This window comes from Boleophthalmus pectinirostris, unplaced genomic scaffold, assembly GCF_026225935.1.
Source record: "Boleophthalmus pectinirostris isolate CB_2022bp ecotype Guang Dong unplaced genomic scaffold, ASM2622593v1 HiC_scaffold_22, whole genome shotgun sequence".
Classification (NCBI taxonomy): Eukaryota; Metazoa; Chordata; class Actinopteri; order Gobiiformes; family Gobiidae; genus Boleophthalmus; species Boleophthalmus pectinirostris.
In genome coordinates, this window is record NW_026571190.1 from 13,638,601 (window position 1) to 13,651,895 (window position 13,295).

The following is a 13,295-nucleotide window of genomic DNA, read 5'->3' on the forward strand; positions in this document are numbered from 1 at the left end:
CCTGTAGAGAGAGTAACGTACTTAGTAGAGTTGTTGAGAGTCATGGGCCCAAGACAGATAGAATTGAGGCAAAAAAAGAAGAAAAAATAGAACAGCTGCTGTTGCAAATGCCATCATCTCTTAACAACCCTATACAGCTCAAGAGGGACAACCTACCCCCTAGTTTCAAAGTAAATTCACCAAACTTAAATTAATTATGTTTTTAACATAATTTTAAAAATGATGTTAGAAGTTTGAAAGCTTGCACAGTGCTAATCACATATGTGGAAACTAATGACTAGAATAGAATCATTTTCAATTCATTATCATTTTTTTCTGAAGTAATGAAAGCATTTAGCCAAATTTTGGATTTTAAATGTGCTTTTTGGATTTAAAACATCCACTTTATGAGATTTTTAATACATACTTTTTCAATACTTCACAATGATGTGACAGAGGAATCTTCCTGGTTTCAGATCAGCGTAACTGACAGGTGGATTAGCCCATCAGGGGCACACATAAATAAACTAGATAATTTATTTGTAAATGACAGGTGACCACTGAGATCCTTCATCGTACATGCATAACTGAAGCAAACATTTGGAGGGGCTTAAGATGCAACACAGGATAAGGGGACTACACTAATATCAGTGTATTAAAAATACAGATAGCATTCTGGATTAGGAGTAGAACCAATATGGCCTGCAGTAGTCACATGTCTGGCATATTATGCCATGGGCTGCTTCTTCCTTACATGGGCATGAACATGTAGGCTACTTCATCATGTTAAGACTCGATATTGACCACACCATGCTACTTAAAAAGTTTTATCATAAAGAAATAACAGACTTACCTATTTATTATTCTATGCCAGGATGTTTGAAAGGCTCATTCAAAATGGCAAGAGAATAGGTAACTTTCACACTTACAAACCATTATTTCTTGACGTTCTGCATCATGTGTGCGTAACATTTATGCTAGTGAATTTTAATTTGCTCAGATGAAAACTGACAGCTTTCCTCTGAGAAGTGACAGGAAAACCTGAGTTCAAACCAATCTTTATAGGTCACCTTCACTTTTTCTCTTTTTTTCTGTCGGTTTTTAGTGAATTAAACGGTTATTGCCTCAGAATCCATTTGAACACATTACAAACCATCGTCGCCTCCGTGCAGCTGTTTTAGCGCACGGCAGTTCCATAAATCAACTTCCATAAAACTCGCCAAAACGCAGGACTAATCACCAAATTGAAACATGAAATGACACGCTATCATTAAAAGCCACCCTGGTGTGGTTTTTATAATCCTACAGAGACAGTGGAGCACTCATAAAAAGCCGAGGGTGAGTGCCGTAAGGCGGGGAGCACTCCGGCTAATTAAGTCGTTGAACCTGGTGCCCTTTCAAACATGTCTTCTGCTATAAGACTGGACAGCGGATTTCAACAGCCTATCAGAACTGCTCTTACGTGCACCTGGAACTACAGTAACCAATGAGAGCGTCCCATCTTATTTCGACAACCCGGAAGTTATGTTTGGACGGCTAGCTGTTACCGAAAAGGCTAAATAATCGCTGAGAAGAGCAGAAATAGTTGGTCCGTGGTGGCGTTTATGGGAATGCGGGGAGGAAGGGAGCGGGCTGGCGACTGAAAATAACAGGTAAAACGTTTTGTGAGCGTTTTGAGGGCTGTTAGCGTCATGCCGGTGGGATGAAAGGGAAAAGGCAGAGTCGTTACTGTGGCAACATTACATCTCCTCCTCTCCATCATCTGACAGCGGCCACGAGCATCTTTTCTATCAAATAAACTGAATAACACATTTTAACAATGACTTTTACAGTATTTGACTGAGATGACTCAAGCCCAGGAATAACACGCAATATTTATGTATTGTCATGATCATAATTTTGTCAAAACAATAATCGTTTCACGTGTTAGCTGTCAAGTCAACTTGACATTGAACTAGGCCACTGTTAGTAGATGATACTGACAAATTATTGTCAAAATGGGTACTATAGTTGTTGCTTTTATTTTTTTTACTTGTCTTTTTCCTGTTGCAATATATAGAATTTAGAATTGAGATGATTATTTGTGTGATGCTACCTAATTTAACTTTAAAAAATAAATCTTACCAGTATGGTTACACACACATTTATAAATTTGCTTGTCTAGATTTTTTTATTATTATTTCTTATATACATGTATACATTTATATAGGCTATACATAATAGTAATAAAACATGCATTGAACATACAAAACAACAAAAGTAGGACTAAACTGGGACTGAATGAGCATTGTTTCAGAATGTTTTAGCTTCTTCTTAGGGTATATTTTCAGGACTTTTTGCTATTCAAAAATGTAATAGTTGTTCAAACAGTAGTGGCAACAGTCCTAATTCCATACTATACTGAATCCCATAAAAAAGTAGATAAATGAATAGCATCCTTTTCACCAGCTGAACTCCTCTTTATGTGTATCTAAACATACACACACCATACCGTTGTTATGCCTGCTATAACGTATGTTTTTTGTGTTGAACAGGACCCATGACCCTGACTCGTGGATCATTCACTTACTCCAACGGAGAGGAGTATCATGGGGAATGGAAGGAAGGTACGGCTCACTTTTATCCATACATGAATACATTTCAATGCGAGGAGGCTGTAAATGTGTGATCAACTGTGGCACTGAGATTGTGGCTGATACAAACGTCTTCAGTTATACAGCGAAGGGAGCGTGTGATAGAAAAATTGGTAACATGGCAAAGTTGTTGTTTTGGAAGCAGACGAAATAATGCTCTTGAATAAATTCGTACAGTAAAAAAAAGCTGGAGTTAGAGCTGACTCAAAATGAAAAGTACAGGAACTTTTCAGTGTAACCTATCATTTATTTGCAATCACAATCACATTTATTTGATGAATTTCTGATATAATTAAGAGAAAAGTTGGGTAATGCAATTTTACTTCCTAGCATCATGGACATATCTTTGTTCATATTATGACTCATAATTGTTGCGATAATTTGTATTTAAATACAGTTGATGGTAATTATAAGTACTTTTAACTTATAATATAGATGCACCCATGTTTTATCAAAACAGCATAATAAATAAACATGACATTTTAAACATTCTGAGAATTAGCAAATGTTTTTGTCAGACAGACTGAGGAAGGCTACTGGAAGTAGCCAAAAAACATATAAAAAGCAGATAAACAAATCTGACAAAAAGAATTGCTAATAATAAAATTTTAAATTGAAGACAAAAATATGTTGTTGTAAGTTATGATTTAGTTTGCTTTCTTTGCCCTTAACTGTGCCATATGTGTTTAAGCAATTACCAAAGTTTACAACCTTATTATATATAATCATCTAAATAGATGTTATAAAATGTAATGTTAACACATATGGGATTCAATTACTGCAACTTTAAAGTATTACATGTCATAAACATCTAATTAAGTGTTTATTTTTCTAATTTTACAGAAACAAAAATTCATTGAAATGAAAAAACATCAAATAACCCAGATAATGTAGTGTACAGGGTAACATGAGGAAGAGCATCTGGCATAAATATGAAGTATGAAGAAAGTAAGGGGCAGCATCATGTATGATAAAATATAAACTGAAAAGCACATTCTGTGGGCGTAGACCCTGATGGCGAAGGGGAGGTGATTGAGTCACTGAAAAGGTTGGTTGTTTTGCTGCTGCGGTGAAGTTTGTGTGGAATAACACTGTTGTATCTGAAACTGCAAGATTACAGAAGTGGGAGAGATTGTATTTATATGAGCAAAATCCACAACCTCAGAAATAAGTTGAGTATGGAGAGTATAGCAATAAATTATGTGAAGAAATTTTAACCATTATTCACAATTATTGACACTATGACCAAACAGCAGTGAAAGCCGTAAGTTTTATCCAATGCATTACCAGTCTTCTAGTATCCCATGTAGATCAGCAGTATGACTTTTTTTTCCCTTTTTATCCATATGATTTTGCTAATTGATCAACCATTTAATCTTGACTTCTCTAGTTATTTACAATGTATGTAGATGAGTGTGGTGACATTGCTTTTCATTGTTGTGACTTAGTCTTTATAAAGTTTGACCTTAAACTTCAGCAGCTTCTGAAGTGTGGGTAAAAAAACAATAACTTTTGTCTCCTACACAACTCATCTGATTTTTGTTTATAAGAAAAGGCGCTTGTGTGAAGTGGAGGGTGGCATTGTTCAGCATATTTTATCACTTTAGATCATAATGAATAATTTAAAGATGCTACATGTGTGATTGGATTATGCTATACTGTATGTGTTGTATAGAAAATTCAACAATAAACCGATTATCAGAAATGTCTTAACTGAACTAAATGTTTAAACTTGACTTTATTACTAAGAAAAGGCCAAATCTTTTCATACTAATTTTGACATACTTTTTATATAATGGAGGGATAATTCTCAAACTATTCAGAAAAGGTTGAGTTTTATCCTATATATGTAATTGTTTTCAATATTGATACCTGTTCAAATGAGTGTTCATAGTTCACTTACTGTTGGCACAATACTAAAATTTCAAATTCAATTTTGAGAAAATACTCCATATTCAATCTTGATGTGAATACTAAATCTGTTTCAGAGAGGTCAAATTTTGTCTTGTTAATGTATTTTTTCAATATTGACACCTGTTAAATTGAGTATAGTACTGATTATAGGTAGTATCAAGTTAGTATTTGAGTATCAGCGAGCCTCATCACTACTAAACCAGGTCTAATCTGGGACTAAATCAGATCTAACCTGGGGCTAAACTAGGTCTAACCCAGGACTAAACCAGATCTAACCCAGGACTAAACAAGATCTAAATCTGTTTAATCAGTTTAAGTCTAAAACAGGTTTATCTTAGGACTAACCCAAGTCTAATTTAGGACTAAACTCATGCTAAATCAGGCCTAACTAAGGACGTAAACCAGGTCTATCTCAGGACTAAATGAAGTCTAATTTGGGATTAAAATGAAATGGCACGAAGTTCTTTACCTTGAGGTAAACCATGTTCTACAGAGCACTTAATGCTTTTTTCAATGGAATAAATCACCCTTCTATTGTAATGTGTGTATAAAGGCCATTATTGTATATTATATATATATATCATATTATATATGAATGTATATTGTGCTATGTTTACCGTAGTCTTTTTTATCATACAAATGCAGTTTTTCATTCACTGTAGCTCTTTGCTCGTGGCTACCTCGATCTTTGACTACAAGTTAAAGTTTTCTACAATCGCTGTCGGCAACAAAAGTGACTCATGCTGAACTTCTATTCAACAAAACTTTTTTCTTTTTTGTTTTCATTTCTTATTTTCACCTTATTTCAAACGCAGAGAGATGCTATTAGCACCTGATTTACAGAAACATGCAATATAAAAGGTGTGACAGGTGATTTCATGAGAGACTATGTTAAAGACCCTTAGCAGCGGAGAGCCAGTGGGAGTGACAATCTGTTTAAAACCAGCCTATTCTTTTGAAACAGATTGTGTTTAATGAACTAATATGCAGAAAGATGCGGCAAAGTCATGAAGCAAAAGCAGGGACCATATGCTTCACCGCACAAAAGAAATCTCACTTCTCAGTCAACAATCAAGAGGAGAATTGAGCAGAAACACCAGGTTTGGCTCAAATACTATTGCTCAGACATATGGAACAACAGTAAGTGGAGTAAGATGCTGGATTTTAACAATAGGTGGATTGTTTTGAAGCATTTTGACTTAATAATGGAAAGCACTTTAGAGGTAACATCTAAAGTCAAATGAAATCCTTTGTACTGTATCTTAAAGGCTAGGATTGCACTTTTTTTTTTTTTTTAAACCTAATTGCTTTTTTCCTAACAAGTATTTTGCCTTGTACATCCAAAATAATATCTCCCTCCCCACTCCCTCTGTCATACCTCAAGCCAGAACTAAGCATGAATGTGCAATCACATTTGTTTATTTCAGTGACTCATGTTACACGAAATAGGTCATTGGTCAATGTTCACCTATCACTTACAACAAAATAAAATTTATCTCACTTCTGACTATTAGAGTTTAGTGCTTCACTCACTGATTTTTCAGAAATATTGTATTGTATGATATTGGTTCAGCTGATATCTTTTAATTAAATGTAATAAGACTGAGATTTTGGCTTAGGTTTGAATTTTTATTCATACAAACCTGATGAATATTGAGTTAAAGGAAAAATGACAGAAGTCTGTGTTTTAAGAAAATAAGTGCCATTTTCTGTCCCTACACTAGTATCAGTTAATATCAGGTATCAGCAGGTACTTGAAGTCAAAGTCTCAGTATCGAAACCCAAAAAGATGGATCAGGGCATCCCTATTGTTTTTCAGTCCACTTTGATTGTTTCCTTTCTTTTCATTCTCATGAACAACCATATTTGTTTTGATGGACAGGGCATTCATGATACTGATTGGCTAATCCACCTGTCACTCATGCCCATCTGAACTCAGGGAGATTTACCAGTGGTCAGACTCACATTTTTGTAAGGTATTGGAGAAGTGTGTATTCTGGATCCCAGGTAAACAAATGACATAGGTTTACAAAAATATATAGTGAGTAGTGTTATAAAAAAAAAAAAAAAAAAAAAGTTTCAACTACAAGAAAAACACATACTTTTCTCTTCCATACTTAACTCTGGTTGGTTAGCATTAGCAACATCACAGCTATTCATTATAACAACACTTTTGAAAGCCGTAAAACGTGAATACAAATTACCCACATGGTTACATTAGTGATAGGTGTTAAAGTGGTTTGGCTGTGATCCACTGGAGATTTGGCTCTATTTTTACCTCCTGGAGCTGAACTCAGATGAGAAAATGAGTGATCGGTGTGAGTGAGAAACAGAGCACTTTAATTAAATCCTCCTGAAGTCAAACGCTAAAACAAACGCTCAGAATGTCACAGTTATTCTGGACCTGCACTTTATTCATACCTTTATCAGCGGTTGCTAACCTTTTCCCTAAGACTTACTTTTATGAAAATGGCTCTTCTGCTTTGTGACATTTATTTAGTCCTTTATGAAATTGCAGGCAGGACACTGCTTCATTTTGATTTATTTTCTTACATTTTAGGACACCAGTAGCATGAAATGGGGAGAGAGAGCAGAGACATTTGGTGACAAAAAGGCTGTAATTGGAAGGCAACACAACCACCTATCAATCGCATATGTGCAAAAAGTTAAACCACTGGAGTGTGTGTAGTGCAGCAGTAAAAAAAAAAAAAAAATCAAATAGTAATGAAATTAGACTTTGAAATTCAGGATTTCAAATGAGTATTCAGTTCATAGTGTCATTTTAAATTCATTTGTTAACGTTTGAGAGTAAACATGGTAAACTAGCCTGTACGGTTTGCCATGTTTCCCCATATAAAGATATTTTGGATTTTAAAGTCCTATATTGGTATGCAGAATTGACTCTTGTGAGCTTTTAGTCATGTTAGAATGTTGTTACCTCTTCAACAACATAACAGGTTTTGTGTTTTGTTTAATTCACACACGTTTGAGTAATTTTGTCTTGTGTGCTCAAAATGCTCTGTTCCACCTTGTGATGTCATCAGTGGCGGTTGGTCAATAGAGGGCTCAAGTGCACCGCACTCCCTAATTTGATGTAGAATGTATAAAATTGTTATTTTGTATTAGGCTGTATGTTTCATATTTTGTTTAAAATCGAACGTGTATCTGCATAGACATATTTTTATCATGTTAAATGTGCACGTCACTTTATTTGTTTCATACATTAGCCTTTTAAGTTCACTGGACCAGAGCAAACTCAATGGAGGTCTATGGGAGACCTTGAAGTTTTCAGAAAATTTGACGTTAGTACGTTGCTTCTGCTCATTACTTTACATTACAGCCCTGAAGTATGTCTTAGGGGTGCAGGGTGGGTGCAAACTCAAATCAAGCGTTTGGTCATTATAAATGTGATCACATACCTGACTACTGAGATTCAGCCTGACAGCTCTCTCCCACTCAGTCCCAACCATGGATCTATTAAAGGCTAATGAATATGGATAACAACAATGTCAAATACAACAGAGTATATTATGGCTAGTTCAACTTCAAAGTCAAAGTGTGTTTGAAGAACAGTGTTTAGGGAGTAATATGTCTTCTCTTCAGCGGGACCCTTTTGCCAAGCAAGAAAAGAAGCATTAAGCTGAAGTGAGTACATCTGGCTGCGGTGATATCCTATGACACTTATTTTGATTCACACACTGGCTAGTGGCAACTAGTTACTCTTGCTCCCTTGTGGGTGCGAAGGGGCTGCTCCGGCGTTCTGCCATGTCAGTTACAAGAGTGGCGCTGATGCCATATGTACATGTTGTGAACGTAGCCTTGTATTGTAGTTTTGCTGACGTTGTTGGGGCTGGGTGTGAGCGGTGGATCAGGTTGTGGTTGGGGCTGGTTGTTTGGGCCTGTTATTGGGGCTGGTTGTGAGTGGTGGATCAGGTTGTGTTGCTATGAAAACTTTGCTTTTGACTGTGCTTTGTGCTCTGACTGTGATAACCAAACACAGTGCAAGGGTAGAACAGGGGACTGATGAATTATAAGACCAATTTATATTCAGTTAAGATGTAGTTCAGCCAATAGTGATCAAAATTTATAATACTATATATATATATATATATATATATATATATAATATATATATATATATATATATATATATATATATATATATATATATATATTTTTTTTTTTTTTTTTTTTTTTTTTTTTTTAATATATATTTATAGTGTTGGCCAAACGCCCACCCCACTTCTGTTTGAGAGAAGAACTCAGCCTAAATATACAGGGTTTGTGATGAGGAAACGACATTATAACATAGATCAGATAATAGTATAGTATGGGGCCTTTAATGCAGAGGGCATCTGATTCGTTAATTAATTGCAGTGGTAATTGTGCAAATTTAATTTGCAATGTCAAAGTACAGCACAGCCCTAGTCTTAAGTCTTAGCTGGGTCCTGGTTAGTCCTATTCTAGTCCTGGTTTAGTTTCAGATTTAGTCCCAGTTTTGATGCGTTGCATGTGGGATTGTGAGCAAAGAATACATATAATGCATTAGAATTGTGTCTTTGATATTAGATTGACATATATGGTCACATTTTTATATAGCACTTTTCAAGGAACTCAAAGCGCTTTACATCAAGGAACCATTCACCCATTTACATACACATTCATAACTCCAGTGTGCGCAGACACTGGGGGCAAGATGTTTCTTGCCCAAGGATACAGCAACAGCATTCCTTTGTGGGAGATGGAACTACACCGCCAACCTGTGGGTCAGTGGATCTGACTGCTCAACCAGTGATGTTTCTATCAAGAGCAGTATTTGAACCGTTAAACTTCGGATCAGTGGAGCTGAGCTATATGGTAAAGCATTAGTCGTAGGCTTACATTTTGTTGGTTGAAATTAATTGGTAGTTCTAGCTAGTTATCTGGCTGCGGTGATATCCTACAGCACTTATTTTGATTCACACATTGGGTAGTGGCAACTAGTTACTTTTGCCTAAACCTCCACACTGGAGAGCGCAAGGGAGAGACACCACTCATCAGACCCTGAGCAGCAGACACACAGACATAAACCCACCTCCAGGACCCGGGGCACTTGATCACTGCTCTGTCACCCTCTGCCCAATCATTTCTTGGCAGAAAGGTTTCTCCTAGGCGTAGCGCACAAAGGTCTTACAGTAAATCTACCTGGGTCCCTGGTAGGGGTGTGCAAACATATCGGAATATCGCTATATCGTATCGTTTAATGTGATGATACAGTATCGATATCATGGGCTACTGTATCGATATATCACCAAGAGTATTTTTACGTGTGTTTTACTAAATTATTTTGTTACAGCTACAGTTTTGTTGCTTGTGGAGTGAAAGGAAACTTGTTTATGTGAGACATTTGACATTTTGACACTGTTTTGATGATTAAAATGTTTGTGTTTCATATGAACTTTGCACAAGAAGTGGTTTAACAAAGACTTTTAGTATCACAGCCATGATTTAGCCTTTATTTTTTATTGAACTGTATCGAATCCATTTGAAATATATCATATCGAATCGAAAGCGCACTGTATCGAGATATGTATCGTATCGTGGCCTGTGTATCGAGGTATGTATCGTATCGGCAACTTCTTAATGATACCCTGCCCTAGTCCCTGGTGCTAATATGGACTCGTCGTAACTTTCAGATTTAAGTGGAAAGTGAGATTAAGACTAGTTTTACAACGAGGTGGTGCACTTGGCAATACACTTTTGGAGACAGAACCAACAGGACATTGAATAGAGGCAACACTCTGCTTCAGTCCTCTGGAGAAGGTAAGAGGCTTGTTTTTGTTTTGGGCAAATCTGAGGACGGAAACCCACAGGTTAATAGTGCGTAAATAAGCTTGTGGGTGCGACGGAGCTGCTCCGGTGTTCTGCCATGTTTGTTACAGGAGCAGCGCTGATGCCATATGTACATGTTGTGAACGTAGCCTCTTATTGTCGTTTTGCTGACGTTGTTGGGGCTGGGTGTGAGCGGTGGATCAGATTGTGTTTAGTTTCAACATAACAGCCTGTATTACCACATGACATAGCAAGAGAAGAACTCGCCTAAATATAGAGGGTTTGTGTTTTAATCATGTCTGAATAAAACAAAACACAACTCCAGGTGTTGTGGTGTTTGTGATGAGGAAACGAGATTATAACATAGATCAGATAATAATGCAGAGGGCATCTGATTCTTTAATTAATTACAGTGGTAATTGTGCAAATTTAAATTGCAATGTCAAAGTACAGCACAGCCATAGTATTGGCTGGGTCCTGGTTAGTCCTAGTGTAGTTCTGGTTTAGTTTCAGATTTAGTCCCAGTTTTGATGTGTTGCATGTGGGATTGTGAGCAAAGAATACATATAATGCATTAGAATTGTGTCTTTGATATTAGATTGACATATAGGTCACATTTTTATATAGCACTTTTCAAGGAACTCAAAGCGCTTTACATCAAGGAACCATTCACCCATTTACATACACATTCATAACTCCAGTGTGCGCAGACACTGGGGGCAAGATGGGTTAAGTGTCTTGCCCAAGGACACAGCAACAGCATTCCTCTGTGGGAGATGGAATTGCACTGCCAACCTGTGGGTCACTGCATCTGACTGCTCAACCAGTGATGTTTCTATCGAGAGCAGTATTTGAACCGCTAAACTTCAGATCAGTGGAGCTGAGCTATATGGTAAAGCATTAGTCATAGGCTTACATTTTGTTGGCTGAAATAAATTGGTTTAGTTCTAGCTAGTTATCCGATTTATTTCTGATTCGGTGCTGGTATTGCTAGATTATTATTAACCATTTCTTAAGTTTTCTTGAGACCAAAAAACTTTATATACAAAGTACTATCTAGCCCTTACCCTTAACATCTGCTTTTATAAGAAAACTAAAATCTTAAGTTATTAGGATTCAGTCTTTCTGTTTGCGTGGGGATCTTTGGGGAATTGGGGTGTGTTAAATAAACAGTAGCATCCTCCGTCTGTTTCATTAGCCTCAAGCAGCTTTCCTCTGGGAACACAGCGCTTAACATCTTTTACCTATACATTATTTCAAGTTTAAAGAAGTTAAATTATCACTGCTGACTTCGCCCCATCATTTGATACTTTGCTGTGAAAAGAAGTGAGAATTGAATTTAAATAACATCAATTAATTGTAAGCTGTATAGATCAGAGTTTTTATGTTTAGTGCAAGCATTAACCCTAGAACCAGAAGATTCCCAGTTTGAGCCCATATAAAGGTTTGTGAGTACTGAATCTCTGTAACTATGGGTTTTGGTACACACACAGCCTGGTTGGGGTTTGTTATACCTGTGCAGGTGTGTTATTTCATGTTAGCCATGAAATTATAGTGTATCAATTTTAAATACATTTTTGTTGAGCAAAATGTTGTAAGTAAAAGCTAGTATTTGTGAAATAAGGGCTTAATTTTTACCATTTTAAAAATATGAAAAACAAAACTAGTAATTGTAAAGGTTTGCAGTGGTCCAAATTTATTCCTCACTTGCCTTATGTATTTTGAGCATCTTAGTTATTCATGGTGAGTTTGTAAGCGCATTTAACAACTTTCAGGGATCAGAGCTGAGTGTTACCGTCATGGTAAAGCTACCAACAACTAGCATACTAATGTGCACTTCCTGTTTTTTGGACAATATAAGCTTTTACAATATATACTGTGTATTGGAGCGATATATATACTTAGCTCAGTTTCTTTTTACAAAACAAAAAACTGTACATTTCGGTCAGATGGAGAGCTTTTGTGTGGTTGCAATATTGATTACAGTGATTGTCAATATTGTGATATTTTTGTGAATATTGTAATATTTTTGTATTATATTGTACAAGCCTAAACCAAACTGGTTCTATTCTATTGACCTAAGCTCTTCACTGACATACTGGTACTTGTATTTTGTTTGACCCATGGTCCAGTGCTGCTGCAGCATCACTGTTTGCACACAAATACAGGGGTGTGTGTATATGTGTGTGTCTCCATCAATAATTCAGCAGTGATCAGTCCCGCCCGCCCAGATCCTCTTACAGGAAGTGCACACAAACACTCCGGACGTTTACTACTGCGGTCTCTTAACATGGACGCATTACCGCCATCGATCGCCATCACAAATTCAGCTAAACCGTAATTAGCCCAAGACCATGACCCCGGCACAGGATTGGGCCAGATTACAGACGGTCTGAGGAAGACAATCCCAATCCCACTGCCCCCTCTCTCCCCTCACTGTAACTGTACCTACTGTAACCCACTGTATGTAGTTCAACGGGGGGTGGGGTCTAACCCAGCCAAATAGGAAGGACAACGTGTGTTTAGGGTGACCTTGAAAAATCAGCTTCTCATGACAGTAAATATTCACTTGTTTGTTTGTTTTTTGAGTAGAACTATATGAGAAAAAGTTATTTTTGTTAAACAGTGTAACTTTTTATTGCCAAAAAATACCACTATCATAAATTTTAATTTTTTTTATTTTGGAGGTTTTTATGTCTATTTCCATTGAATCATGCAGAAGACATGCCCCTTCCCAAGCAGATATTTGTGTCTCTGAGAAACAGGGTTGCCAGATTTTTTGATTGAAACAATTAAGCAACAAAGCCTTTAAAAAAAGAACAAAACAACTGGCTCCACGATAGCTCAAAAAGGAACTTGTAGAACTTGTGTGTCACTGCAAAAAGAGGTTAAGGTACACTTTACTGTACGCGAAGGGAAATATGTCCTCTGCATTTGACCCATGGGGGCACCTCATCA

General features: G+C 36.7%; 1 protein-coding gene across 1 annotated transcript in view; it reads left to right on the forward strand.

The window, feature by feature from the left end:
• Positions 1 to 1,495: 1,495 nt before the first annotated feature.
• Positions 1,496 to 13,295, forward strand: part of LOC110156001 (MORN repeat-containing protein 4-like) — a 31,047-nt gene continuing 19,247 nt past the window's right edge. Inside the window, exons 1-2 of the mRNA XM_020920181.2 lie at positions 1,496 to 1,631; positions 2,514 to 2,585. Coding sequence (XP_020775840.1) covers positions 2,519 to 2,585 — 67 coding nt within the window. The 5' untranslated portion in view covers positions 1,496 to 1,631; positions 2,514 to 2,518. The remainder of the gene's footprint in view (positions 1,632 to 2,513; positions 2,586 to 13,295) is intronic.